This window comes from Anomaloglossus baeobatrachus, chromosome 2 (genome assembly GCF_048569485.1).
Source record: "Anomaloglossus baeobatrachus isolate aAnoBae1 chromosome 2, aAnoBae1.hap1, whole genome shotgun sequence".
NCBI classification, from domain to species: Eukaryota; Metazoa; Chordata; class Amphibia; order Anura; family Aromobatidae; genus Anomaloglossus; species Anomaloglossus baeobatrachus.
In genome coordinates this window covers 381,790,489-381,818,291 of record NC_134354.1, presented here as the reverse complement: position 1 = coordinate 381,818,291, position 27,803 = coordinate 381,790,489, and the positions used below count along the sequence as shown (strand labels likewise).

Genomic DNA, 27,803 nt, shown 5'->3' with positions numbered 1-27,803 from the left:
TGTAAGGGGTTAATGTTACGGGTGGAATGAGCTTCCACTCGTAACATGCAGGCACACATGTCAGCTGTTGAAAACAGCTGATATGTGTGGCGATCAATGCCGCCTGCCCGTGACAGGGGGCGGGGCTTAACGGGACACGCTCCATGACGGATATATCTGTCCATGGTCGGGAAGGGGTTAACAGACCGCAATGACACCAGAAGTAAATAGGAGAATAGCTATGGGCAAAACAACATTGAAGTCACTGGACCCTTAAATCGAGGAACATGCCACTGGTGACAAAGACATGACTCGTACATAGTCTGGTCTTTTCTTTAGTAATATATGAATGCAAAACCTGGACAGTAAAGAAACAAGACAGAAGAAGAATAAACGCCTTTGAAATGTGGTGCTGGAGAAGGATGTTATCAATACCATGGATGGCAAGAAGAACAAGCAAATCAATTTGAAACAAATCAAGCCAGTCATTTAACTTGAACCAAGGATCACCAAGCTATGGCTTGACTAATCTGGACACATCATACAAAGACAACAATCACTGGAGAATGACAATATGGTCGGAAGAATAGAAGAAACAAGGCGAAGAGGAAGACCAGAAAGTCGAGGGCTTGATATGATCAAGAAAAACTGTGAAGAAGACCCTGATGAATCTATCTAAGCTTACACAAGTTTGATCTTCCTACAGAGCATTCATACATCAAGTCCCCATGGTTCGAGATTGAGAAAGCTGTTAAATAATATTATTGCATGGGCTTCCAAATACACAACATGCATACATCTCACACAGCACTATGCAACCTCAAATAGATGTTCAAGGATTGTATACAATTGACAAGATGTACCGTCGATGGCATTACCAATAATGAAGCACATTTTCCTAATAATTCTGTCTTGTACAATTCCTATTAAGTAATTAAACAAATAAATACAATCAGCGATTCAGTATTAATTACTTCCTTCTAGACTCTCTGAATGCAAACTCACTGAATTACAAGTCACACTTAATCCAATTCACACTTAGAAACAAATCACACTCGCTTGCTCTTTCACGCTCAGAACGGAAGATGATTTAAAAAGTTTCCTTTTCCCTTAGCTGGAATACAACCTGCATATCACTGCAATACTTCCAAAAGACTTGCAGCAGTAATTGCATCAGAAAGCGTTCCTACAAAGTATTGACGCGGGGGCTAAATAGAAAATGCACATCACAATTTTCAGATTTATATTTTTAAAATGTTTAGAAAGCAATGCCTCATTTCCTTTACACTTCACAAATACTTGCTACTTAGTGCTGTTATATCCCATAAAATCCCAATAAAATACATGTATTGTGGGTGTAACATGAAAAAATGTGGAAAAGTTCAAAGAATATGAATACTTTTTGAAAGCACTGTACATACATTGCATAGTACCACTTCTCCTGTCCTATATACTGGGTGTAATTCTCTATATCTGTATTATTCTGTATATATACACTGTTCAGTACCACTTCTCCTGTCCAGTAAATTGGGTGTAATTCTTAGTATCTGTATTATTCTGTATATATACACTGCACAGTACCACTTCTCCCATCTTGTATACTGGGTGTAATACTTAGTAACTGTATTATTCAGTGTATATATACACTGCACAGTACCACTTCTCCTGTCCTGTATACTGGGTGTAATTCTCAGTACAGTAACTGTATTTTTCTGTATATATACACTGCACAGTACCCCGTCCACTGTACTGTATACTGGTTGTAAGTCCCAGTATCTGTATTATTCTGTATATATACACTGCACAGTACCACTTCTCCTGTACTGTACCTTGGGTGTAATTCTCAGTATCTGTATATTATTCTCTTAGGAAGTGTGGTCATTTTCACAGGTGTATTCTTTTCAATTGACCAAGATCTTGAGGGTAATAGTAGGTGTTCATAAAATGTTGGTCCACCTGTGAATTTTGGGCCACCTATGAAAAAAAAAAATTGAATAGTAGGTTGGCAACCCTGCTACCTGGCATTAGCTAGGTCCTGTAGATGGGAGAGGAAGCCAACTTTTTTTATATCTTAGTGTCAGCCTCCTGAAGGCAGCAGCAAACATCTATGGTTTCTGTGTCCCATAATGATGGTTACAAGAAAGAGATTTTAGGGTGAGTAATAAATATCCGTTTTTTCTGTTCAAAAATTATAGAGATTGTGATTAGGTCTAAAAATTAAAAATAAAGAAATGAAAAGTATATATTATTAACCTGACAATCTTCTCTGGCTGCAGGCCTTAAAGGTCATTAGAGAGAACTCTAAACTGTCCAATAATGTTTTTCTACATCGTAATAAGATCACCCCTAAGCTATTGCTTTTCTGAACTGAATAACCCCAAGTTTAATAACCTTGGTACTACAATTCACCTATTCCTTCAACCTTGGTTGTTCTTCTCTGCACCCACTCTAGTTCAGATATGTCCTTCTACACTACACTGGAGACCAGAATTGTATTCAATAGTCTAAGTATGGACTAACTACTGACTTGTATGGAGCTAAACTATGTTCTTGTTATTAGCATCTGTACCCATTTTAATGTATCCCATTATTTTATTTGTCTGGTCAGCATCTCCTTAGCATTGGTCGCTAAAGTTGCGTTTACCACTAATATACCCAAGTCTTTTTCACTGACTCCTATATACAATATTTTAGTTTTGAATATATATGTGAATATTTTATTTCCTTGGCCCAAGTGCATGACCTTGTATATATCTATTCTAAATTTAACATGCATTTTCTCTATACAAGTCTCCAGATTCCCTGGTAGTATTAAAAAGTACCTTTCCTAAAGAATAACATTTCATTTTTTAATTACTATATTTTTGGACTATAAGACAAACTTTTTAGCAAGAAACAAAATATTGTTAAAGTTTGCACACCTTTCGTCTAGAGGTTCCTATGATCAAGCAGAATTCTGACACAGCGTCATTTCCGATCCCTGAGAGACTGCCTTACCAGTAAGGGTCAGGAGAGAAAGCTATTGGGAATTTCATGAATGGTGCATGTCCTGAGTAGTTGAAGGACCTTTCTTTTTTGATGACCTGTATACTGTATGTGTTCGACCCCATGCAATAATGTCCCCCATCATGGGCTCCTGCCTATAATACTATCCTAAGTCCTGGACCCCAGCCTGTAATAATGTCCTCCATCCATTCTGTAGGAAATGTTCCCCACCTTCTGCACTTTTTTATGAAAGAACAATCTAAATAAATAAGGGTGTCAAATTGAAGACCTCTTTAAAACAGAATTTTTATTATTTTCAATTAAAATACATAAAAAAAATTACATACACCTGTGTGAAAACGACAACAAAACAAGTACGTAATTATATAGTCAGAGGGGAGGGACCGTGAGCAAGATTCCCCAGTTTATCCCTTCCTATCTGCGAAGGTTGGCACCCTAAGTAATGCGAGATGGCGCCCCCGCTCAATGAAGGCATTGAAGACAATGAAGTGCATGACATCACTGCTATGCACTATTGCAATACCTGCCTGGATGCACAGACTCAGACGGGCTGTAATGGACAGGCTAGAGGGAAGACACTCGCCAAGCAGAACCCCTAGAACCCTGCAACCCTTTAAACCCTATACAGGGATTTGGAATTACACAGGGCCCCAGTGATCACTAATTGTGAAAGGCTGCAGTCCGAGAGAGTAGCAGTCAGGCAAGGTCAAACCAGGAATTGTAGAACAGGGACAGAATCACACAGGCAAGGACATAATCAGAAAACAAAGCAGAGGTCAAATCCGGATCGGCCAGTGAGGTACATAAACAGCAGGCAGGAGGATAGTCAGGAAACAAGCAGAAGTCAGAACACCAGAATCACTAAACAGAACAGGGCAGGACAGGAACCAGGAATACAAAACTATCTCTGGCAGTGGTCAGCAGACAGGAGGGGAATAAAGAAGTGTGTGGTGTCTTCCCATTGGTTGTAGCTGAATGATGGTAACTTCAGCTGGAAGACACACGCCACCTACACTCAGCCAGTGGTACTACAGATTCCAAGGAAACTCAGCCCAGTGGATGAGCGGAGCCTGTGCCCACCAGCGCCGCTGGCATTGACTCCTCTCCTATCACCAGCACTATCCACGGCAGGAACCCGGCGTCACCTGGTGATCGAAGCATAAGTCGCTGGAGCAGACTCCGGTGGGGACGTAACAACTACTTGCTCACCAATGTCAGCTGCCGGCCTTTATTAGCAAGTAACGTGTATTGCAATGCAGTGAGTAAGTGGGTCTCTGCACCGCAATACATTTCAGCTGAATGTGTGTCCTCAGACACATGTCCAGCTAAAGTAGCCAGTGACATTGGTGATCCCTTTCCAGAATGGGCCCAGTTGCAGTTGCGCCATCTGCAACCCGATCTTTATGCCCCTGTGTCTGACTCCTTGATCGCTCTTTTTTGTCACATATCTTTATTTAATCAGATAATTTTTTCTTATGTTTTTGACGTTTGCGAAACTTTATATATTGCAAAGCATAATCACCATTTATACCAAGACATAACAACTCCCCTCGCCCCTACCCTCCCATTTCTGATCGACAGTCACACACGTACGGGAGCCCAGCTCCCCACTCTCCTCTTAGCCTTAATCATCCTATAGGTATTCATATCTTTAGTTCTTAGAATCTGTAGAAAATATGATTATATGTGAAAATGAATTGTGTTTTTTTTGTTTTTGTTTTGTTTTGTTTTTTTTTTACAAAGTTTAAAGAGTAATTCCCCATAGATATCAAAGAGAAGGTGGGCTTTACACGCTACAACAAATCTAACGATGTGTCGGCGGGGTCACGTCGTAAGTGACGCACATCCTGGCATCATTAGTGTTGTTGTAGCGTGTGACAGCTACGTGCGATTGAACGTAAAACCGTTCATCGCATACACGTCGTTCATTTCCTTAAAATTGCACGTCGGGTTGTTCAATGTTCCTGAGGTACCACACATCGCAGTGTGTGACACCCCGGGAATGATGAACAGATCTTACCTGCATCCCGTGGCTCCCGCCGGCAATGCGGAAGGAAGGAGGTGGGCGGGATGTTTACTTCCCGCTCATCTCCGCCCCCTCCGCTTCTATTGGTCGGCTGCCGCGTGACGTCGCTGTGACACCGAACATCCCTCCCACTCCAGGAAGTGGATGTTCGCCGCCCACATCGAGGTCGTATCGAAGGGTAAGTACGTGTGACGGGAAATAATCATTTGTGCGACACGGTCAACAAATTGAACGTGCCGCACATATGATGGGGTCGGGTACGATCGCATACGATATCGTATGTGATATCGTAAGGTGTAAAGCAGCCTTATGGGGTGCCATCCATTAACCAAAATAAAAGCACACACACTGGCAGATGTGGTGCATTTATTTACAACCTCATAATGATCCATTGGTTTCATCATTTACTCATCAAGAATTCATAGGTGCATGGGAATATTGAATGTTAGGGTAGGTGCACGTGGAGTTTTGTTAAGGCGGTGATGACAACCTCTAGTGGAAATGCTTCAGGAATTGCACTTTCTTTGAGGAGTTTTTCATTTCATAAAGGGGTTTTAAATTTTTTTAAAGACTTTTAGAACAGTTATTTTACCTGAAGCAAATTTTGAAGGCTGTTGATTTTATGGACTCCGTGTGAATTGTATCCCATGGGAAACCGCTTCAAATAAGTGACATTCACATTTTCACATATTTTTCCCGCTTAAAATGGAAAAAATGCTTCATATTCTTGTTGTTAAGTTTTCCCAGGCTCCTTTAGCTTAGATTATTTTCACAGTTTTGGTAAAAAAGAAATGCGTATACAAATGGCACATAAAATGAGTTTACCAGGAAGCTCTCCTTGTCAGCAGTGTGCCAGGTAATGTGTCCTGCACTACTTGAAGAATATCTAACAACCGATGTGACCCATTGACTTTACTGTGAGCTTGTTTTATGTTTCACATATACTGATCCCATTTCACTGAAGATTCTGTCAATGGCTTTTTTCTACAATGACGTGCCCAACCAAAGTCTCACATCGAATTACCCCAGCACGACCGCACACTCTCCTGATAGGAGTGGGTCAGCTGCATGTATGCATCTAAGACCTTCCTCTCCAGAGAGCATCAATCAGGCCATGCTGGGTGATGGGATGCGAGTCACTCGCAAGTATGACTCAGGCCTAAGGGAACTGCCGCCATTTCCGCTTTATTTTGTTCAGATTAGCATAATATGCCTAAAATATAGCTGTAAAATCCTTCCTGAGATTGTATGTATTGGGAAATATGTGAAATAGTACAATGAGCAATGAGATCCCAAAAACCTAATGTCCAAAAAAAAAAATGCACAAATATATTCCTCTCAATATAATGGACATTAATTAATGCCTTAAATCTCTCACCAACAGAATGGCCTTATTCCAGGTAGGAAACTAAGGACTATAAGTGCAATAACTGTAGCAGTGGAGAATGCTAAGGGATACCTATATTTTGGAAGCATCTTCTTTAGTCATATAGAAAAATTGGAAGCACTCAGCCCCCGCATGAGCGTTTGCAGTCTTTGATCCTGTACATGGCTCAGTTCACATGTTCATCTAGGAGTTGAGTGCTTTTGTTGCTTGCAATGAGTGCTCCAAAGAGTTTAATTGATCACTCGGGGTCCCAGGACCCTGACTTCCACCAATCTGCAGAACGTTTAGGGAGATACACTTTAAAATCTCAGAACTGTCTGATTGCAAAGGTAAATCTAAAAAAAGAAAACATTTTATACCATGTGGACATTGTGAATTGAAACATAAACAGATAGTAGAAACCATCTATGAGTGACCAGCTACATTTTTTATTGTGTGAAGTTGACAGATAATGTTCATTATTTTCATATTGACGTCTTAATGTATTTTGTATATGCAGGGGAGCAAGTGAAATCCTCATATCCCGGGAACTGGCCCTTTCTGAATAACGGCCTAGAAGAACCTTCTTCTCCCAAATACTCTTCGTTACCGTCACCATGTTCTTGCATGTTCTCTCCTGAATGGTAAAGTAATAACTAGTTTTCTATTAAATGACACTATCACAGAATTTATAAGATAGGTTTATACACCTCTAGTAGTAATGAGTGAGTACTAAAATGCTCTGGGCTGTGGAGGCAGGAAATCACTGATTTAGATGGAAATAGCGCTCAAATGGAATGGGAACAGCATGGGGACAACACCTGGACACATCTCTGATGCACAAGTTGTTACTGGGAAGAATGTTGTCAGAGTATTACTCCACTTTGGTGAACTGACAATAAAATATACAAAACATAACATGGATTTTACAGGAAAATATATTAGGAAACATTCTCTCCTGTATAATGACTTGTATATAAGGGAAATTTGAAAAGAGAAAAAAACCCACGTCTCCTCCATTCCTTAGGGTATGTGCATACGTGTTGGTTCAGGCTTTTACGTAGCTGAATTTCTGTATGAATCCCATACCTCCAATCAAGTTCATTTTTACTTGTTTTTTTTTTTTTAAGTGTTTTTGTTGCATTTTTGACGCATGCACTTTTCTGTCATTAAAGTTGGTTGAAAGACATGAAGCCGATCAAACAGGAACTTGACCAGAGCGAAGTAATATCCCGCCCCCCTATATATTATACACTTGCATCCTTTAACCCCTTTCATGTGGCACTAAAGGGTGCCTAGCCTGGTTCAACCTAATAAATAATTTAAATAAAATGCATGTGGTTCCCTCTATGTTTGATAACCAGCAAAGGTAAAGCAGAGAGCAAGTGGCTGATATTATCAGACTGGGAAGATCCATGTTTATTGGGCTCTTCCCAGCCTAAAAATAGCAGTCTGCAACCTCTCCAGAAGTGGCACATCTCATTAGATGCCCAGTTCTATCGCTTCACCTTGTGCCCTCCCAATTGCCCTGGTGCTGTGGCAATCGGGGTAATTGTAGTTATGGTTTATGTCAGTTGTGTAGCTGACATTAAGCCCAGGGGTTAGTAATGGAGAATGTCCATCAGACAACCCCATTACTAACCCAGTAGGTAAAAAGAAAAAACACACAAGAATACTTTATTTTCAAAACCACACCCCAACACTAGCCCTTTTTTTCACCAATTTATTTAAAAAAAATTAAAGAAAATTCAGATCCATAATAGTCCACTGAATCTGACATAGTACACAAGTAGGAACCTGACAGACATAAAAAGAAAGACAGAATACTGTCCCTCGTTCACCAAGATATTGTTGTAAAAATAATCCCTTCAGCTCTGACATAGTCCATGACATTCCCATGATGTCCACCGATTCTGTAGTACAACCAATGGAGCCTGTTCTGAGAATTGACGCTTCATAAATCACTACCGGTCAGACAGCGCTCTGCACTTCCTGGCGACTTTGACTATTAGTGATTATGTCAGTAATGTTACCACTCATTATTGCTCACTGGGTCACACAGATGGCAGCATGAGACCCAGAATGTCTGACGGACGGTGAAGTCACTGAGTTACTGATGTTACTGTGCCGCCCCCACGCCTATAGCAGCCGGGCTCCTCGGATCCGGACCCGCTGTATGGCTCAAGGGATCCTCCGGACCCGGGGGTCACGCGGACATGCCAAATGAAAAGGGGGACGTAGTTGTACGGCCTCGGCCGTATTCAGTTCTTGACGCCACCCACAGTGTGTGGTAAAGTGGGACACCACCGTTGCTGTTGTGGGACACCCGGGGGAGATGTAGTGGCAGCTGGATGTTAACCCCTCCGTGAGTAGGGATGGTTGCCCCGGGACCCAGTGTCTCTGTGCAGGGTATGGTGATGGCAAGGGCCTGTGCGCCCAGATGTACCAGGGGATGTTTGGTTACTCACAATTAAATGAATCACACAAGTCTTTTGGTAAACCAAGGTGCTGGTGGCCGGCCGCCATGGCCGGTTGTACTCTTGTCCCTCACCCGGGCTGGTGGTCGCCGTCTTTTCCCTCTGCACTGTGTTTGCTTGTGTTGGACTTCCCGGTATGGAACACGGGATTCCGCTCCTGGCTTGTTGTGTAGCTGAGGAGCCATGCCCGCTGACGCTGACCCATGGGATCTATGGGCCCTGGCGGTTGCCCTATCTCTCTCTGTGGGTGTTTGTCTGCTTTTGGAACTTTGGTTGGGACAGGACCTATAATCCTGCCCTCAATCGGTTGATTAGCTAGGCCATTGGTTCCGGTCCTGGCTTCAGGGTTTGGGTACCCCATCTGTGCACGGTTTCCGGGTCGGGTCTCTGGTTCGGTACCGGCGGGCTCCAACCCTGTCCCGGTCCACCTCGGATCTCCGACTGCCGTCTTCCCGTCGCCTGCCGACGGAGACCACCGTCTTCCACCTAGCCAAGGTACTAGGGCTGCAAACCTGGCACAATTCAACTTGAGCTTCTCCTCTGCTGGAGCTACACCTAGCCCCAGCCTCCACTCCTCTCAACTTGTAATCCAAACGTGATCTGACTCAAATCTGCTGTTTTCCCACCCCGGGCTGTCTAGACCCCTAGGTGATAACAGAGAGTGATAGAAGAAGGGTCTTAATTCCGCGCCAAGGACTCAATGGATCCAGGAAGAGATTAATGCTTCTTTAATAACATGCACAAGTCTACGCGTTTCTGGAGACACAGCTCCCTTCATCAGGACATTGGCAAGAGAACATCAAATCTGGTTTCAAGTGAGATGGTGAAGTATAAAAGCATGCAATGATGTCATTGGAAACACCCATCCTGAAAAAAACTTTGAAAGCGGGCGGGATCCAGATCATTCTAGAAATCTGTATGTTCCAAAAGTTCCCTGAATATTGAATTATGATCAAAAACAGTTATATACACTTCTACTAACATACAGTAAACATGTACAATAATCCTGACAAAGGAAAAACAAAATAGATATATAATAGATATACTGAACGACATACACGGGGTTAGAACCTGGTGTAAAAGGAAGAAAAACAGCACGATGTCATGGAGGAGCAGAGACATCAACCACAGGACTACTGCCCCAGGTCGTAATTTATCATCGTCCTAAGGTGGTTTGTAGTCCTGTGGTTGATGTCTCTGCTCCTCCATGACATCGTGCTGTTTTTCTTCCTTTTACACCAGGTTCTAACCCCGTGTATGTCGTTCAGTATATCTATTATATATCTATTTTGTTTTTCCTTTGTCAGGATTATTGTACATGTTTACTGTATGTTAGTAGAAGGGTATATAACTGTTTTTGATCATAATTCAATATTCAGGGAACTGTTGGAACATACAGATTTCTAGAATGATCAGGATCCCGCCCGCTTTCAAAGTTTTTTTCAGGATGGGTGTTTCCTATGACATCATTGCATGCTTTTATACTTCACCATCTCACTTGAAACCAGATTTGATGTTCTCTTGCCAATGTCCTGATGAAGGGAGCTGTCTCTCCAGAAACGCGTAGACTTGTGCATGTTATTAAAGAAGCATTAATCTCTTCCTGGATCCATTGAGTCCTTGGCGCGGAATTAAGACCCTTCTTCTATCACTCTCTGTTATCAGCCAACTTTGGGACTGCTGCCTGGACCTGGATCTTATATATGCCTGTATAGTGGTTGTGACTGGCACAACCATTATAGGTGAGTGTGTTTTTATTACATATTTTCCTCCCTTTTTGGGGTAAGACCCTATTGCGCTTTTCTTTCCACAGTTTCTCATCTAGACCCCTAGGTGGGCATTTCCTAACCGCCTGGTCCCACCCACTGGTGTACCTGTCTTGCCTTGAGGGGGGTGACTAGGATTTCAGGTCGGCTGTATGTAACCCTGTGAGGGATGGTGTTATGCGGGGGCCTAATGTGGGACTACCTGGTTTTGCCAGGGCGTCACATTACCTCTTGTTAGACATTCCGTGAACTGCAGTAGTCTGACTCAACCTGTGTTAACCTCAGACACCAGACAAACCATTGGGGGAAGTGTCAGAATCTATAATGTCATGACAGTCAGAGAAGTTTGTGAAAAACTCTGTGTGACAGAAGCCTATTCTAAAAATGATGCACAAGAAAGCATGCAAAAAGTTTGTTAAAGACAAGCAGACTAAGGGCATGGATTACTGGAACCATGTCCTGTGGTCTGAGACCAAAATAAACTTATTTGGTTCAGATGGTGTCAAGTGTGTGTGGCAGCAACAAGGGGAGGAGTACAAAGACAAGTGTGTCTTTCCTACAGTCAAGCATGGTGGGAGTTTAATATCTTGGGGCTGCTTGACTGCTGCTGGCTATAGACAACTACAGTTCATTAAGGGTATCATGAATGCCATCATGTACTGTGACATACTGAGGCAGAGCATGATCCTGTCCTTTAGAAATCTGGGACGCAGGGCAGTATTCCAACATAATAATGACTCCAAACACATCTCCAAGATGACTACTGACTTGCTAAGTAAACTGAGGGGAAAAGTCCTGCACTACTAAGCATGCCTCCAGACCTAAACCCTATTGCATCTATGGGTATCCTCAAATGGAAGGTGGAGGAGCGCAAGGTTTCTAACATCCACCAGATCTGTGATGTTATCATGGAAGAGTGGAACAGAATTTCAGTGGCAAACTGTGAAGCTCGAGTAAACTCCATGCCCAAGAGAGTTAAATGGACTCTGTCACCAGGTTTATGCTCCCTCATCTGAGAGCAGCATAATGTACATAATTTAGAGACAGAGACCATCATTCAAGTGATGAGTACCTTACTGAGCTGTTTGCTGTCATTTTGACAAAGATATGCTGGACTATCTGGCAGCATGCTAAGTAGTCCTCTAATGATAAACTACTGATTAATTAGTGATTTTATCAAAACTACACTAAGCAGCCCAGTAAGTGACACATCACTGGAATCAGGGTCTTTGCCCCTACATTATGTTGCTCTCAGAATAGGTGGCAAAAACCTAGTGACAGATTCCCTTAAAGGCAATGTTACACATGGTGGCCACACAAAATATGACTACTTTATATTGTATCAAAGTGTCATATCCTCAGTGTTGTCCCATGAAAATATACTTTAAAATATTTCTAAAATGTCAGGTGTGTACTCACTTTTGTGATATATTTCCTTTAAACTGATGTGTCAACACTGCCTCAAGGTTACCATATGCATGAAATATAACTGTTCAGCCGATAGTTGTTTCTACCAACTTCAGCATCAGTTGGGCACTGAGGGAGACTGCCCTCGTAATATTGGTCTCTGTTTATATGACTATAAATATTGTCCTATTTCTGACATGTTTGTATTTTGTATATTGGGTACATCTATGGCCCCCGCTCAGCATCTGCCCATATTAAATCCACAGCCATATGCGATACATGTAATATAACCTACCTTTTCTCTCTTGCACCATAACTAAACACTGAATAGTTTCACAATTGTCAATTATTTTAATTGCAGTATCAATGCCCAGAAGGCTTCTAAATGTTTCCATGTATTTGTCCCTCGTTCACCCATCGATCTGAACTACGGGAGCAGAGTGAAAGTTCTTTTACCCTCTGGTCAAGTTGGCACTGGGGTAGTTTATAAAGTCGGACACCTGCCTGGAAAAGATGAATTTCAAGTGGCTGTGGACCTAGAGCCTCAAGAGTGCTGGCAACATCGTAGCAAGTTTAAAGCGCAATGCAAGTTCCTCAGGTAAACACAACCCTTTTGTTTACTTATCTTTTCCTGAGACGTCTCAACAGTATTGCCTTTCTTTGATGTAGGTATGAATGAGTGGTAAGTGACCAACTCCTCCATAGGGGCCCACCAGGAGATTCACCTCTCCCCCTGTGGGCAAGTCCAAGCTTACTACAAGGAAAAACCATATTTATTTGTGTAATATTTGCACTTAGATAAGTCAGGTGATGGAAAAATATTCTGAAATACAAATAAATTACATATCAAAATAAAATTCCAAACAAGCATGGCTATGGTAAATGCCCTGCAAAAGATGATATATACAGAGCATAACTCCAGAACAATTAATGAAATGCAGGAGAAAATGGAGTAAAAAATGCATATCAGTAAACAATGTTCAATAGACAATTACACATTTTTATTAATAATATCATTAAAATGAGAATCCACAACCATAGAACAACCAATGTCCATATTTAACAGTAAGTGATCCGTATATTGCAATACATAGATAAGGCAAAGGATGCAAATAAAATAAGCGGACCAGAAATGCAGTCAGATGGTAATGACTTAATACTCCACGTAGAGAGTAAAAGGGGGACAATCTGATCAAAGGTCAAAAAAATTATTGTAGGTACACCAAAACATTACAGCAGCGAACCCTAACTAGCATCATGGAGGTTCAAGCAAACTGACAATATGACCAAATAACCGTCTGTGATTAATCAAATATGACCAAGTAAATGCAGAGACCCCCATGCATGCTAACCAATTAGGTATAAATGTCACCCATTTACTCAGTGTTGGGTAGTAAGAGGACAAAGGTTATCCAGAGCAAAAGAAGACAGGAGACCTAATGTACGTTTCGCTTCTTAAAAATAACCAAATACATGGCTTCATCAGAGGTCATGAAATAAATAACATAGTAGACATGAATCAAGTGGCGTTATCTTTCTAGCATATTCTCTACAATTTTGTTTTTTTAAAAAAAAATAACATTAACCCCTTCACCAACCAGCCTGTGTTTTGAGACAAGGGCAATTTTTTCCATTTCTGACCAGTGTCAATTTATGAGTTAATAACTCTGAAACACTTCAACAGATCCAAGTGATTCTAAGAAAATTTTTTCATGACATATATACTTCTTGATAGTGGTAAATTTAGAATATTTTTTGTGTTTATTTGAGAAAATATCCAAAATTTGGCAAAAAGTTCAAAATTTTCACATTTTGAATTTTTATGCCCTTAAGGCCACTTTACACACAGAGATAAATCTTTGGCAGATCTGTGGTTGCAGTGAAATCATGGACATATTGTTCCATTTGTACACAGCCACAAACCTGGCACTGATTGTCCACAATTTCACTGCAACCACAGATCTGCCGCAGATTTATCTCTGTGTCTAAAGTGGCCTTTAAACCAGAGAGTTACCATGTTTTGCGGATTATAAGATGCACCGTATTATAATACACACTCCAAATTTAGAGGAAGAAAATAGGAAAAAAAATAAAAGAGGGGGTTCGTCTTAAAATTCAAGTCCATTTTATAATCTGAATATAGCTTACTGGGGGGCACAGTGGAGCGGGGTTACGGGGAACAGGGTTGCAGCTGAGAGAAGTTGTCGGCAGCATGGCCTTTCTGCAGGGTCAAGGCTGGGAGGAGGGGGTGTCGCGGCAGCGTGATACAGGCACCATTGATCTCCGGTCAGTGGACAAGATGAACCTCAGGATAAAGGCTGCGCAGGTAGCGCACCCACACATGGAGATCTCAGAGAGCCAAACTCTCAATCTGCGCATGCACCGCCTTTGCAGCCATTTTCCTAAAGTCCATCATGCCGGAACCGTTGCATGCATAGATTGCAAGCTCGGCTCTCTGAGATCTCAATTTGTGCATTCGCTACCTCCACAGCCATTACCCTGAAGCACATCTCGACCACTGACCAGAGATCAATGGCGCCCATATCATGCCACCACGACACTCCCTCCTTCCAGCCTCAGGCCTGCAACATGTCATGCCACCACCGACTTCTTTCAGCTACGACCCTGCCTCCTGTGACCCCGCTCCACCGCACCCCATCAGTAAACTATATCTGCATTATAAGATGCATCCCCACTTTCCCCTAATTTTTGGGGGAAAAAAGTTCATCTTATAATCCAAAAAATATGGTATATCACACAAAATAGTTAATAAATAACATTTACCCCATATCTACTTTATATCAGCGCAATTTCTGAAACACACACACACACACACACACATATATATATATATATATATATATATATATATATATATATATAAGTTCATCGGCAATTTTTCATTTTCCCGACAAAATTTACAAAACCATTTTTTTAGGGATCACATCATATTTGAAGTGACTTTGAGAGTCCTTTATGATAGAAATTCTTCCCAAAGCGACAGTATTTTAAAAACTACACCCCTCAAATTGCTTAAAACCACATTGAAGAAATGTATTAACCCTTTAGGTACTTCACAGGAAATATAACATTGCAGAACGAATGAGTGAAAGTGATACTTTTTCACACAAAAGTTTTATTTAGCCCCAAATTTTGTATTTTCACAAGAGTAACAAGAGAAAATGCACTGTATACGTTCTTTAGAAATTTCTCATGAGTATACTGATACCCCATATGGGTTGGAAAACTACGGTTTGGGTGCACGGCAGGGCTCAGAAAAGAAGGAGCACCATTTGAATTTTGGAACACAAAATTGGATTGAGTCGATAGCGGACGCCATGTTGCATTTGAAGAGCCGCTGATGTGTCTAAACAGTGGAAATCTTCCACAAGTGACCCTATTTTGTAAATTAGACCCCACAAGTAATTTATACAGATCTTTCACGAGCATCTTGAACCGTCAGGTTCTTCACAGAATTTTATAACATTGAGACGCGAAAATGAAAAAATACATTTTCACCACAAAAGTGTTGCTTTAACCCCAAATCTTTCTTTTTTATAAGGGTAAGGGGAAAAAATGCACCATACAATTTGTTGTGCAATTTTTGCTAAGTACGCAAATACTACATATATGGTGTAAAAGTAGTGTTTGAGCGTACAGCAATGCTAGAAAGCAAAAGAGCAACATTTGACTTTTTGAACTCAAAATTGTCTGGAATTGTTATTGGGCGCCATGTCGCATTTAGACAGACGCTGATGTGCCTAACCAGTGGAAACCCCACAAGTGACCCCATTTTGGAAACTAGACCCCTCCAGGAATTTATCTAGATGTTTAGTGAGCACCTTGAACCCCCAGGTGCATCAAAGAATTTTATAACATTGAGCCGTGAAAATGAAAAAATACATTTTTACCACAAAAATGTTGCTTTATCCCCAAATCTTTTATTTTCACAAGAGTAACAGGAGAAAATGCACCATACAATGTGTTGTGCAATTTATTCTGACTGCTCTGATACCCTAAATGTGATAGTACTGTTTGGGCATATGGCAGAGCTCTGAAGGGAATGAGCACTATTTGACTTTTTGAATGCAAAATTTACTGGAATTGTTAGCTGATTATGTGTTGCATTTGGAGAGCTCCTGATGTGCATAAACAGTGGAAACCCCCCACAAGTGACCCCATTTTGGAGACTAGACCCCTCAAGGAATTTATCCAGGTATTTGCTTTAAACCCCAGGTGCTTCACGACATTTTATAATGTTGAGCCATGAAAATGAAAAAATATATTTTTACCACAAAAATGTTGCTTTAACCCCAAATCTTTCATTTTCATAAGTCTAACAGGAGAAAATGCATCATACAATTTGTTCTGCAGTTTCCCCTGACTATGTAAATACCTCAAATGTGGTGGAAAAGTACTGTTTGTACACATAGCAGGGTATGGAAGTGAAAGAGCAACTTTTGACTTTTTGAACACAAAATCATCTGGAATAGTTAGTAAACACCATTTCGCATTGGAGAGCCTTTGATGCACCTAAACATTGCAACACCCCATAAGTGAACCCACTTTGGATGCTAGATCCCTTAAAGAGAACCAAACATCAGGATTTTCGCATATAAGGTAAAGCCAGTGCAGTACTGGCACTATCAGGCACAGTATCTACATACCATTAGTGGGAAGCTCGGATGTTTAGGCTTTGAAATCCAAGTTTGTGAAGTTTAAAAATTCATCATCTTTTTGACTGATCGTTGCGCCTCTGATAATAATATCTGGGCGGGTTATGCACATGGATTCCTGACCCCCTCCCCCCCCCGCCTGTTCCTCCATCTCTCTGGCTCCATGCAAATTTTTCTATTCAGTAACACGGCGTCGGAGTTGGCGCCGGCGCATAGCGCTTATCTCCGACGCCACATTTAGTTTGTGAAGCCCGCATTACCCAGTCTTGTGCCTGAGAGGGTGGCACATGCGCCCTCGCTTCTTCAGATCTCGTTGTGACCGCGGGAGTGCGCATGGTCACAACAGGACTGGAGAACAGCTGATCTCACCGATTAGCTGCAGCAGACGATATCGTGCCACCCCAGGACACCAGGCCAGCACAGCAGCCTGCCAGCGATCGGTAAGATCAGCTGTTCTCCAGTCCTGTTGTGACCACGCACGCTCCTGTGGTCACAACGAGATCTGAAGAAGCGAGAGCGCGTGCGCTGCCCCCTCAGGCACAAGACTTGGTAATGCGGGCTTCAGAAACATGGTGCCGGAGATAAGCGCTATGCGCAAGCGCCAACTCCGACTCTGTATTACAAAATAGAAAAATTTGCATAGAGCTAGAGAGAGGGAGGAACAGGCGGCATGGGGGTGGGGGGGCGGGAATCCATGTGCATAACTCGCCCGAATATTATCAGCAGAGGTGCAACTGTCAGTCAAAAATATGATGTACTTTTAAACTTCACAAACTTGGATTTCAAAGCCTAAATATCCGAGCTGCCCAACCCGGAAATCCAGGGTTGTGACGGGGTTAGAGAGAACCAGCCATCAGGGTTTTGCTAAGTAAAGTACAGGAATCACCATATTAGTGGTATAATACTGATTAAAATGATATAAAATTATATAAGTGGGGAAGAAATCCCTTTTGTGGTTTTTGTGTAATCAGTGTTTGAAGTTTTCCTCTAATCATAGTTCCATGCATTGGGGCAGGCCTATGGGCAAGGTCTTTTTGGTGCTATGGTCAATCGTCTGCCTTCTGTGTTTGAATGACAAGACACTGATCCATCAGGGATAAGCCTAGTATTTTGAATATCATTGCTGGAGCAGTAATTTTTGTTGTCTCCGAAAAAACATTAGATCTACAATAAAATGGTGACACCAGTTGCATGCGCAGTCACAACTACAAGTCATTGTACCAAGTTCTGAAGACTGCACATACTCAGAAAGTGAACTTGAAGCAATGACTTGTAGATGCGACTGTGAATGTGAAACTGATGGTGCCATTTTATTGAAGACCTATTGTTTTTCATAGACCCCAATAATTACTTTTCCAATAAAATGGCGCAGTCAGCGGCGCATGCATGATTGCTTCTACAAGTCATCGCTCAGAGTTCTCAAGGCAGCGCGTGCACAAATTGAGAACAACAATGACTTATAGATGCAACTGTGAATATGCCACCATTTTATTGCAGACGTAATGTTTTTTTCAGAGACCACAAAAATTACTCCTCTAGCACAATATTTAAAATGGGAGGCAGGTTACTGACAGATCATTTCCCAGTCATTAACACAGGAGGCAGACAAAGGGGCCAGAGCACCAAGAAAAGACCTTGTCTACAGGCCCGCCCCGATTCATGGAACTATGATTATGGGAAAACTTCAAAGTCTGATTACATAAAAACCACAAAAGGAATTTCTTCACCACAGCAATAATTTTAATCAGTATTACAGTGCCAATATTGCCATTTCAGTACTTTACTTAGAAAAATCCTGTTGACAAGTTCTTAACAAAAATCAAAATTCAAGACCCCCGCGTCCAGTCAAACTCATAGCACACCATAAAAATGGCAGAAACACCATAACAGAACCCATTATGTCACCATCATGGCAGTGACAGCCTTGATGGTAATAACAGTCCAAGCCACAGGACCGACATGACCGTGAAAGTCACGGGATTGCTTGGATAAATGGTTCCCAATTAGCCTTAAAGGAATCTGTCAGTAGGATCAACCCTTTTAAGCCATCTATATGGACATGGATTTCATAGAAAGTGGAAAAAGCTGATACCTTAATATCTGAGATTAAATGTCTTATTCAAATAAATCAACAATTTTCTTAAAGGGAGACTGTCACTAGGTTTTTCCTTTATGAGCTGCAGCCGCCACCAGTAGGCTCTTATATACAATAAACTAGAATTCTGTGTAAGAGCCCAGGCCACTCTGTATAACATAAAAATCACCTTTTACAGTCCCTGACAGAAGTTCTGTCGCTTATCCATGTTATGTAAATAAAAGCTTATAACTAGAGTTGAGCGATGTTCGAGGTTTGCCAATTTCATGTTCAAGTGATTTTGGGGCTGCTCGAGATCGAACTCGAACACGAGCTTTTTGCTAAAAGCTCGACAGCTCGAGTTACGTTCGAGAACGGTTCGATCAGCAAAAAGCCTAGCTAGTTACTAGCTGGCTTTTCACTGTAATAGTGTGAGTCACTCTGTGATTCACACTATTAACAAATTTCAGCGTATAGTGTGCAGGGGGGGGCACGTTTAGATCAGTGCTGCTGGGATAATGGCGATTACCATTTTTTTTTTCCCTAAGCGCGCGTGCAGTGGGGCGGGCCAGCATGTCAGCCAATCACAGACACACGCACAGCTAAGTGGTCTTTTTTGCCAGACAAGCAAGGGCATGTGTCATAGGCTGTGAATGTCACACGTCCTTGCATAATAAATACGGCCATTTTCCCTCACGGCGCCATTATCTGCTTTCTGCGTGTAGGTGACAGTCACCGCTCACGCAGCTCCTGTCGCCGCTCCGGCTGTGTACGCTATACACACAGCGCTCTACAGATTAGGGACAGAGGTTTTTTTCAGCCCCTTTCAGGGTTCATTTCCTCAGGATCAGAGCCATAGGTGGAAACGCTGTATACAGCTTCAGATAACAGTGTCTGTGTACCTAAGCTGCGGGAATTCCTTGCTGCATTTCACCATTAGGAGGGATAGATAGTGAGGCTTCCTTTCATGTCCACTGACCCAGAGAACCCGGCGACAGTACCCACCTACCCACTTTTGCCACGCTATTTTTATAGCAAACAGTGCTGAAACTTAGTGGCATCCAAAAAGTGACTGCTATACTCCATTGTTGTCCCACTGGTGCCAAGCATTTTCCAGCACCTCTGCATTCAACCCTCATGCACATTTTGCTATGCTATTTTTATAGCAAACAGTGCTGAAACTTAGTGGCATCCAAAAAGTGGCTGCTATACTAATTTTGTGTCCCACTGGTGCCAATCAAGTCCCAGCACCTCAGCATTCAAACCTCATGCACATTTTGCTATGCTATTCAATCTTAGCTCGGCTTTTCCACCAAACATCAGTGGTGCACGGAGTGAATCTCCCAGTTGTAACTTGACAAACATCGGGCGGTCTCATCATCAACGGTCTAACCGTACCAGCAGCTCCGTATCTGTTGCTGGTAACAGCAATTTTATTGAATCGTTTAATAATTTTTTTAGACCATCCTTTGCAAGGCCAACAGAGACAAGAAGTCTGACACATAGTCAACGGCTGCAGAGGATGATACAGGAGTATCTCCAAATGAACATCAATGCCATGACTTTGCAACTGGAGCCTTGCTCATTTTGGGCTTCAAATCTAGAAAAATGGCTTGAGCTCTCCACTTACACCTTGGAGATCTTGTCGTGTCCAGCTGCCAGCGTTGTCTCTGTTGTCTCTGAACGTGTCTTCAGTGCTGCTGGGTGTGTGCTGACAGATAAACGCACACATCTGTCCAGTGACAATGTGGACAGACTAACGTTCATCAAGATGAACAAGTCATGGATCCGCAAGGACTTTACTACCCCTGTGTCATCCTGGGGAGAGTAAAGGCTTGTGGATTTGGAATGTGCTTGATGCAAATGTACCTGTCAAGTTTGCAACTGGGGCACAAGTGATGCCACTGAAGGGGTGTCTGTGTGGCTCAATTTTTGGAAAAAAGGGAGACTCTGCTTGGAGTCTCCTTGTGGTGTTTTTAAAAACGAGCCAAGATGAACAAGTCATGGTTCAGCAAAGACTTTTGTACCTACCCCGGTGTCATCCTGGGGACAGTTAAGGCTAGCGTATTTTGGAATGTGCTTGATGCAAATCTACCTGTCAAGTTTGCAACTGGGGCACAAGTGATGCCACTAAAGGGGTGTCTGTGTGGCCCAATTTTGGGAAAAAAGGGAGACTCAGCTTGGAGTCTCCTTGCTGTGTTTTACATGATTTTAGAAGGGCATGCCATGCCTATATCTGTGCCTCATCCTCTTTTTCCTCGTCCAGCTGTTTTGTTTTCGCAGGAGTATATGTCCTTGTCACTTTCCCATGTGTTTGTGTTGTTTTGGGAGTTGTTTGTCACCTTTTGGACACCTTTGAGGGTTTTTTCCAGGTGTTTTTAGGTGTTTGTTATTGCCTCCCATTGTCTTCAATGGGGTTCGAGAGGTTCGTCGAACGGGGCACCGTTCGACGAACCGAACTCGAACTCTAGGGGGGTGGCTCATCTCGACTTATAACCTGACTTTAAATTCATCCATTGGTTTCATAAATTACTCTTTTGAAAGCTGAAACCCTCCCAAATTTGGCTTAGGTTGTGAAAATAAAGTTGCTGCAAAGCTGAAATATTGATCATTTAATGAACACAGAAAGGTCAGATTTTGGCAAGAGAAAATTTTTGTCGTCTTGTCATATAATGCACCTGATCCTAGTTTACATCCTCACCTGTGCTCACTAAATGATCGGTTAATTAGTGGTTGTGTATAAAAAGAAACCCAGAACTCCAGACCTGCAGTTGAACTGCAGCTTGACCTCTGACAACATGTCAAAAATCCACCCTGCGACCAAAGCCTTCATTATCAAGAGGCTGAAGAACAGATCCACTGCAAAGGGGGCTGGCACCTTTAATCTGTCTCAGCGTCAAGTACAAAGAATTAAAAAAAGATTTGAAGAGACTGGAGATGTTTTTGACAAGCCCAGGTCCGTCAGACCCTGCAAGACAACTGCTCAGGGGGAACGTTTGTTGGTTAGAAAATCCAAAGCCAGACCCTCTTCCACTGCAGCAGAGCACCAAAAGGCAAGGTCACCTCAAGTACCTGTGTCAACTAGAACAGTTTGTAGGATTCTGTCTCGAAATGGCCTCCATGGTCGAATCAGTGCACAGAAGCCAGCACTAAACAAAAGGCAATTAAAATAACGTGTGGCATTTGCCAAGTCACACAGCCTTCTAAAGAGATGGACGCTGGAAAAGTGTCAGAAGGTGCATTTCTCTGATGAATCTTCAGTTGAATTACACTACAGCCGCCGCAATACTGCAGGAGACTTACTGGCGCCCGTATGGATCCAGAAAATAGTTAAGTTTGGTGGTGGAAAGATCATGGTCTGGGGTTACATTCAGTATGGGAGTGTGCGAAACATTTGCAAGGTGGAAGGCAATATCAATAGCCTAAAATATCAAGAAGTATTAGCTACCTCTTATATTCCCAATCAGAAAAGGGGTCAAATGCTGAAGCAGGATGGTGTTCCATCTCATGCATCCATCTCTACAAGAAAGTTCCTCTTGGCAAAGAAGATCAAAGTGCTCAAGAACATGAACATCATTGAGCATGCTTGGGGTAGGATGAAAGAGGAAACTTGGAAGACAAAACCAAAGAATCAAGATGAACTCTGGGAGGCATGTAAGACTGCATTCTTTGCTATTCCTGATGACTTCATCAATAAATTGTATGAATCATTGTTGAACCGCATGGATGCAGTCCTTCAAGCTCATGGAAGTCACACAAAATATTAACTATAGCTCTAATAGCGCCACAACTTCATTCACCAATGTTATACAACATATCTTTGTCTTAGAAGTTAATTATTTGTTTGAATTTAACATTACTTTGTGTGGGCGACAAAACTTTTGTCTTGCCAAAATCTGACCTTTCTGTGTTCATTAAATGATCAATATTTCAGCTTTGCAGCAACTTTATTTTCATAACCTAAACCAAATTTGGGAGGGTTTCAGCTTTCAAAAGAGTAATTTATGAAACCAATGGATTAATTTAAAGTCCGGTTATAAGCTTTTATTTACATAACATGGATAAGCGACAGAACTTCTGACAGGGACTGTGTACTAAACTGGGGGCAGTCCGGTCTGATGGGTGTTGGTCCAGAGCTTCCTCATTCTTGTGTGATTGCCATCCTCTTTCTTCTGAGGCCTGTATGGATGATGCATATTACGTCATCCACACAGGCTGCCATTGCAGACACACTTTGAACTGCCTTGCTGAGGGCACATCAAAGTATTATAGTGATTATAGTGCGCATGCATGGGTGGTCGTTAACCTTTCCTCCTGCCTTCCCATTACAGTACTTTGATCTGCCCTCAGTAGGGCAGATCAATGTATACTAGTGCAGGACCGCAATTCTGTATATAAGAGCCTACTGGGCTGTTGTTCCCAAAGGAAAAACCTGGTGACATGTTCCCTTTAATATGTAAATGAGCTGTTAAGATCTATGGGCTAGATACTGACTCCCTGAGAATCTGCCTCCTGAGTTTATTAAACTGAAAGGGGCAATACCAGTGTGAAACATGTATATCAGGAGAGCAGACTGTCAGTCATTACATGTCTCAGAATGGTAACGCCCCTTTCCATTTAAAATGAGCTGTTGAGGCAAAATCTCAAGGAGACCTATGTCCTGTCCACGGATCTTAACAACTTATTTCACATATTAAGAAAAAAAGTGTATTTCTCTGGAATAAGATATCAGATATCAATGTATCACTTTATTCACCTTTCTATGATCTACATGCCCATATAGACGGCTCAGAAAGGTTGATCTCACTGACAAATTCCCTTTAAGAGACACAGCAACTGGATGACTGTAAAGCAAAAGCCACATGTACCACATAATGGAGATGGTCTATCATTTGAGGTGAAGGGGGGCATTGTACATTTGATTCAGCTTGGCTCACAGTTTATACTGTGTAGTTTCCATATTCTTAGCCTGCAGAGGTCACTGTTGCTTCTGCTATTTAAAAAAGTAAGTACGCATATATATTTCAGTTAACACTTGCCACATAAAGACCAAGTGCACAATTACATGTACACCCATCACATGTTTCACGGAGACTAATAGACATTATATTAATTGGCACTCCACTTTGACTAAAAAAAGAGGGATCCAAGTTTCTGCCACCCTTCTTTTTTATTACATACACTAATATTATATGAACAGGGGATGTTCTGATGGTTCACCACATTTAATAATAATGTTATAATAATACATCTTTATTTCTATATTGCCAACATACTCCACAGCGCTTTACAATTCAGGAGGTTCATATACAAACAAGTAACAGTTATAGAAAATACAATAATTAGAGCAAAAAAGACAACCCTACTCATAAGAGCTTATATCTACATTGAGGTGGGGGACAGGGTACAAGTGCTTAGTTACAATGACAATCAAGCTATCTCAAAGAAATGGAAGATAGATGAAGGCTGCCTGAATCAGTCAGCCAAAACTTTAAGATTCTTTTGGGTGCAGTGGAGTTGACGGGGAGTTATGTTCTATAGAAGTTGTGGAGGGACTATGTGAATTTAATTTGGCTAGGGAGTGTGATAGGCCACCCTAAAAAGATGTGTTTTTAGGGAGCGTCTGAAGCTGAGTAAGTTGTGATTCAACCTAGTTTTTTGGAGTAGAGCATTCCAGAGGATTGGTGCAGCTCGGGAGAAGTCTTTTATCCAGGAGGGAGAGGTTTGGATTAGTGTGGATGTTAGTCGAACGTCATTTGTAGAGCAAAGAGAACGGGTAGGGTTAGACAGAGATGATGGTGGAGATGTAGGGGGGTGACGCAATGTGGAGAGCTTTGTGGGTGAGAACAAGCAATTTGAATTGGATCCTGTGATAAATGGGCAGCTAGTGCAATGACTGGCACAGAGTGGAAGCAATCGAGTAACGGTTAGCCAGATAGGTGACCCTGGCTGCTGCATTATAGATGGACTGTAAAGGAGAGAGTCTAGTTAGGGGGAGACCAATTAATAGAGAGTTACAGTAGACAAGGCGGGAGTGAATCAGGGCCACAGTGAGGATTTTTGTAGTTTCCATGGTGAGGATTCTAAAGATGTTCTTGAGGTGCAAGCGACAGGGATGGGCAAGAGATTGTAGATAGGAGGAGAAGGAAAGATCAGTGTATAACACCCAAACAGCGAGCCTGCTGCTTAGGAGATATTGTCGTGCCACACACAGAGAGGGAGATGTCCAGTTTAGGAAGGTTAGAACATGGAGTGAATAGAAGCAGTTCAGTTTTGGAAAGGTTAAGTTTCAGATAGAGAGCAGACATGATGTTGCAAACTGTAGTCAGACAGTCACTGGTGTTCTGTAGTACAGCGGGGGTGAGCTCAGGGGATGAGGTGTATAGTTGTGTGTCATTAGCGTAAAGATGGTACTGGAAGCGAAATCTACTGATGGTGTGTCCAATTGGCGTAGTTTAGAGGGTGAAAAGAAGAGGGCCAAGGACTGAACCTTGAGGGATCCCAACAGTGAGAAGAAGAGGAGAAGATGTGGAGCCAGCAAATAATACACTAAACAAGTGGCCAGAATTAAAGGAAGAGAATCTGGAGAGCACAGTGTCCTTTAGGCTGATTGAATGGAGTATAGTGAGAAGGACATGGTGCTCAACAGTATCAAAGGCTGCAGAGATCAAGGAAAATAGGCAGAGAATAGTCATCAGTACGTTTTGCTGTCAGAAGGTCATTGGTCACTTTGACAAGGGCAGTTTCTGTTGAGTGCAGGGGGCAGAAGCCAGACTGTAACGGATCTAGAAGCGAGTGAGTGGAGAGCTAGTGGATGAGGTGGGAATAAACCAGGCATTCCAAGAGTTTGGAAATGAAGGGGAGATTGGAGACTGGTCTGTAGTTGTTTGCACAGCATGGGTCGAGAGAGGGTTTTTGTAATATTAGAGTAATGATAGAGTGTTTGATGGAGGAGGGGAAGATACCAGAAGAGATTGAAGATTTTAGTTATGTGAGTAGTGACGATGGGAGAGAGACTGGAGTCGGTTTGAAGGGAAGGGATCAGTAGTGCAAGAGGTAGCACGAGAAGAAGAGAGGAGCCTGGAGACTTCTTCCTCTGTGACTGGGTGATTTAAGATATTAACTGTAGATAATTATGATTTATAAGAATAGCTCAATTGTTCTTATTCTAGTTATTCTAGAATTTAGCTGTGGGTGAGTATGAGTTATACAAAGTGTTGGATGATTGGTATTTTAGATACATTTTAGATAATATTGTTAACATAGTAGTGGCAGATTCCAGCAGGTTACTGTAGCATATATTTTCAGTATTGCTGTGTACATATTCTTAATTAAACATCTCATTTTTATCCTTCAACGCACCCCTCCTCTGCCTCTCGTCTTCTTGTTGGCTGAGCTGGGGGCGGTGTGCTTCAATCATGAAGAATGACAGTTTGGATCACGCCGATGTTGCGCTGCTGGATTGAACTGTGCTCTCTCCCTTACTGTTAGCAGATGCAGCTCTACCTCTGCAGCATGGGAGAAGCCAAGGGGCACTGAATCCCACCGAGTCAGCAATCTGGCCAGTTTCAGAGTGGCGCTTGCAGGCTTTAAAGCAAAGTGTCTGCAAGCGGGTAGCACTCATTGTTTAGGTAAGCGGCCACTCTGAGGCTGCAGGATGGCCATTACCTTAGGAAGTGAAATGTACGCTACAGTTCAAACGTTTAGGGTCATTTAGATATTTCCTTATTTTTGAAAGAAAAGCACATTTTTTTTTCAATGAAGCTAACATTAAATTAAACAGAAGTACACTCTATACATTGTTAGTGTGGTAAATGACTATTCTAGCTTCAAGCATCTGTTTTTTAATGTAATATCTACATACATGTATAGAGGCCCATTTCCAACAACCACCACTCCAGTGTTCTAATGGTACATTGTGTTTGCTAACTGTCTAAGAAGGCTAATGAATGTTTAGAAATCCCTTGAAAACCCTTGTGCAAGTCTGTTAGCACAACTGAAAACAGTTTTGCTGATTAGAGAAGCTATAAAACTGACCTTCCTTTGAGCTAGTTGAGATTACATTTGTTGGTTCCATTAAACTCTCAAAATGGCCAGAAAAACAGAACTTTCATGTGAAACTCGACAGTCTATTCTTGTTCTTAGAAATTAAGGATATTCCATGCGAGAAATTGCCAAGTAACTGAAGATTTCCTACAATGGTGTGTACTACTCCCTTCAAAGGAGAGCCCAAACAGGCTCTAACCAGAGTAGAAAGAGAAGTGGGAGGCCCCGCTGCACAACTGAGCAACAAGAAAAGTACATTAGAGTCTTTAGTTTGAGAAATCAACACCTCACAGGTCGTCAACTGGCAGCTTCATTAAATAGTACCCGCAAAACACCAGTGTCAACGCCTACAGTGAAGTGGTGACTCCGGGATGCTGGCCTTCAGGGCAGAGTGGCAAAGAAAAAGCCATATCTGAGACTGGCTAATAAAAGGAAAAGATTAATATGGGCAAAAGAACACAGACATTGGACAGAGAAAGATTGGAAAAAAGTGTTATGAACAGACAAATCGAAGTTTGAGATGTTTGGATCACACAGAAGAAAATTTGTGAGACGCAGAACAACTGAATAAATGCTGGAAGAGTGTCTGACGCCATCTGTCAAACATGATGGAGGTAATGTGATGGTCTGGGGTTGCTTTATTGCTGGTAAAATAGAAGATTTGTACAAGGTAAATGGGATTTTGATTTCGAAAGGCTATCAATCCATTTTGCAACACCATGCTATAACCTGTGGACAGCGCTTGATTGGAGCCAATTTCATCCTTCAACAGGACAATGACCTAAAGTATACCTCCAAAGTATGCATGAACTATTTAGGGAAAAAGCAGGCAGCTGATATTCTATCTGTAATGGGGTGGCCAGCTCAGTCACAAGATCTCAACCCTATTGAGCTGTTGTGGGAGCAGCTTGACTGTATGGTAGACAAAAAGTGCCCATCAAGTCAATCCAACTTGTGGAAGAGGCTTCTGGAAGCATGGG

General features: G+C 42.0%; 1 protein-coding gene across 1 annotated transcript in view; it reads left to right on the top strand.

Moving 5' to 3' along the window:
* The window catches only part of LOC142290139 (uncharacterized), a 203,424-nt gene that overhangs the window by 88,652 nt on the left and 86,969 nt on the right, over nucleotides 1-27,803 (top strand). Inside the window, exons 7-8 of the mRNA XM_075334076.1 lie at nucleotides 6,898-7,021; nucleotides 12,389-12,625. Of these exons, the coding sequence (XP_075190191.1) occupies nucleotides 6,898-7,021; nucleotides 12,389-12,625 (361 nt within the window). The remainder of the gene's footprint in view (nucleotides 1-6,897; nucleotides 7,022-12,388; nucleotides 12,626-27,803) is intronic.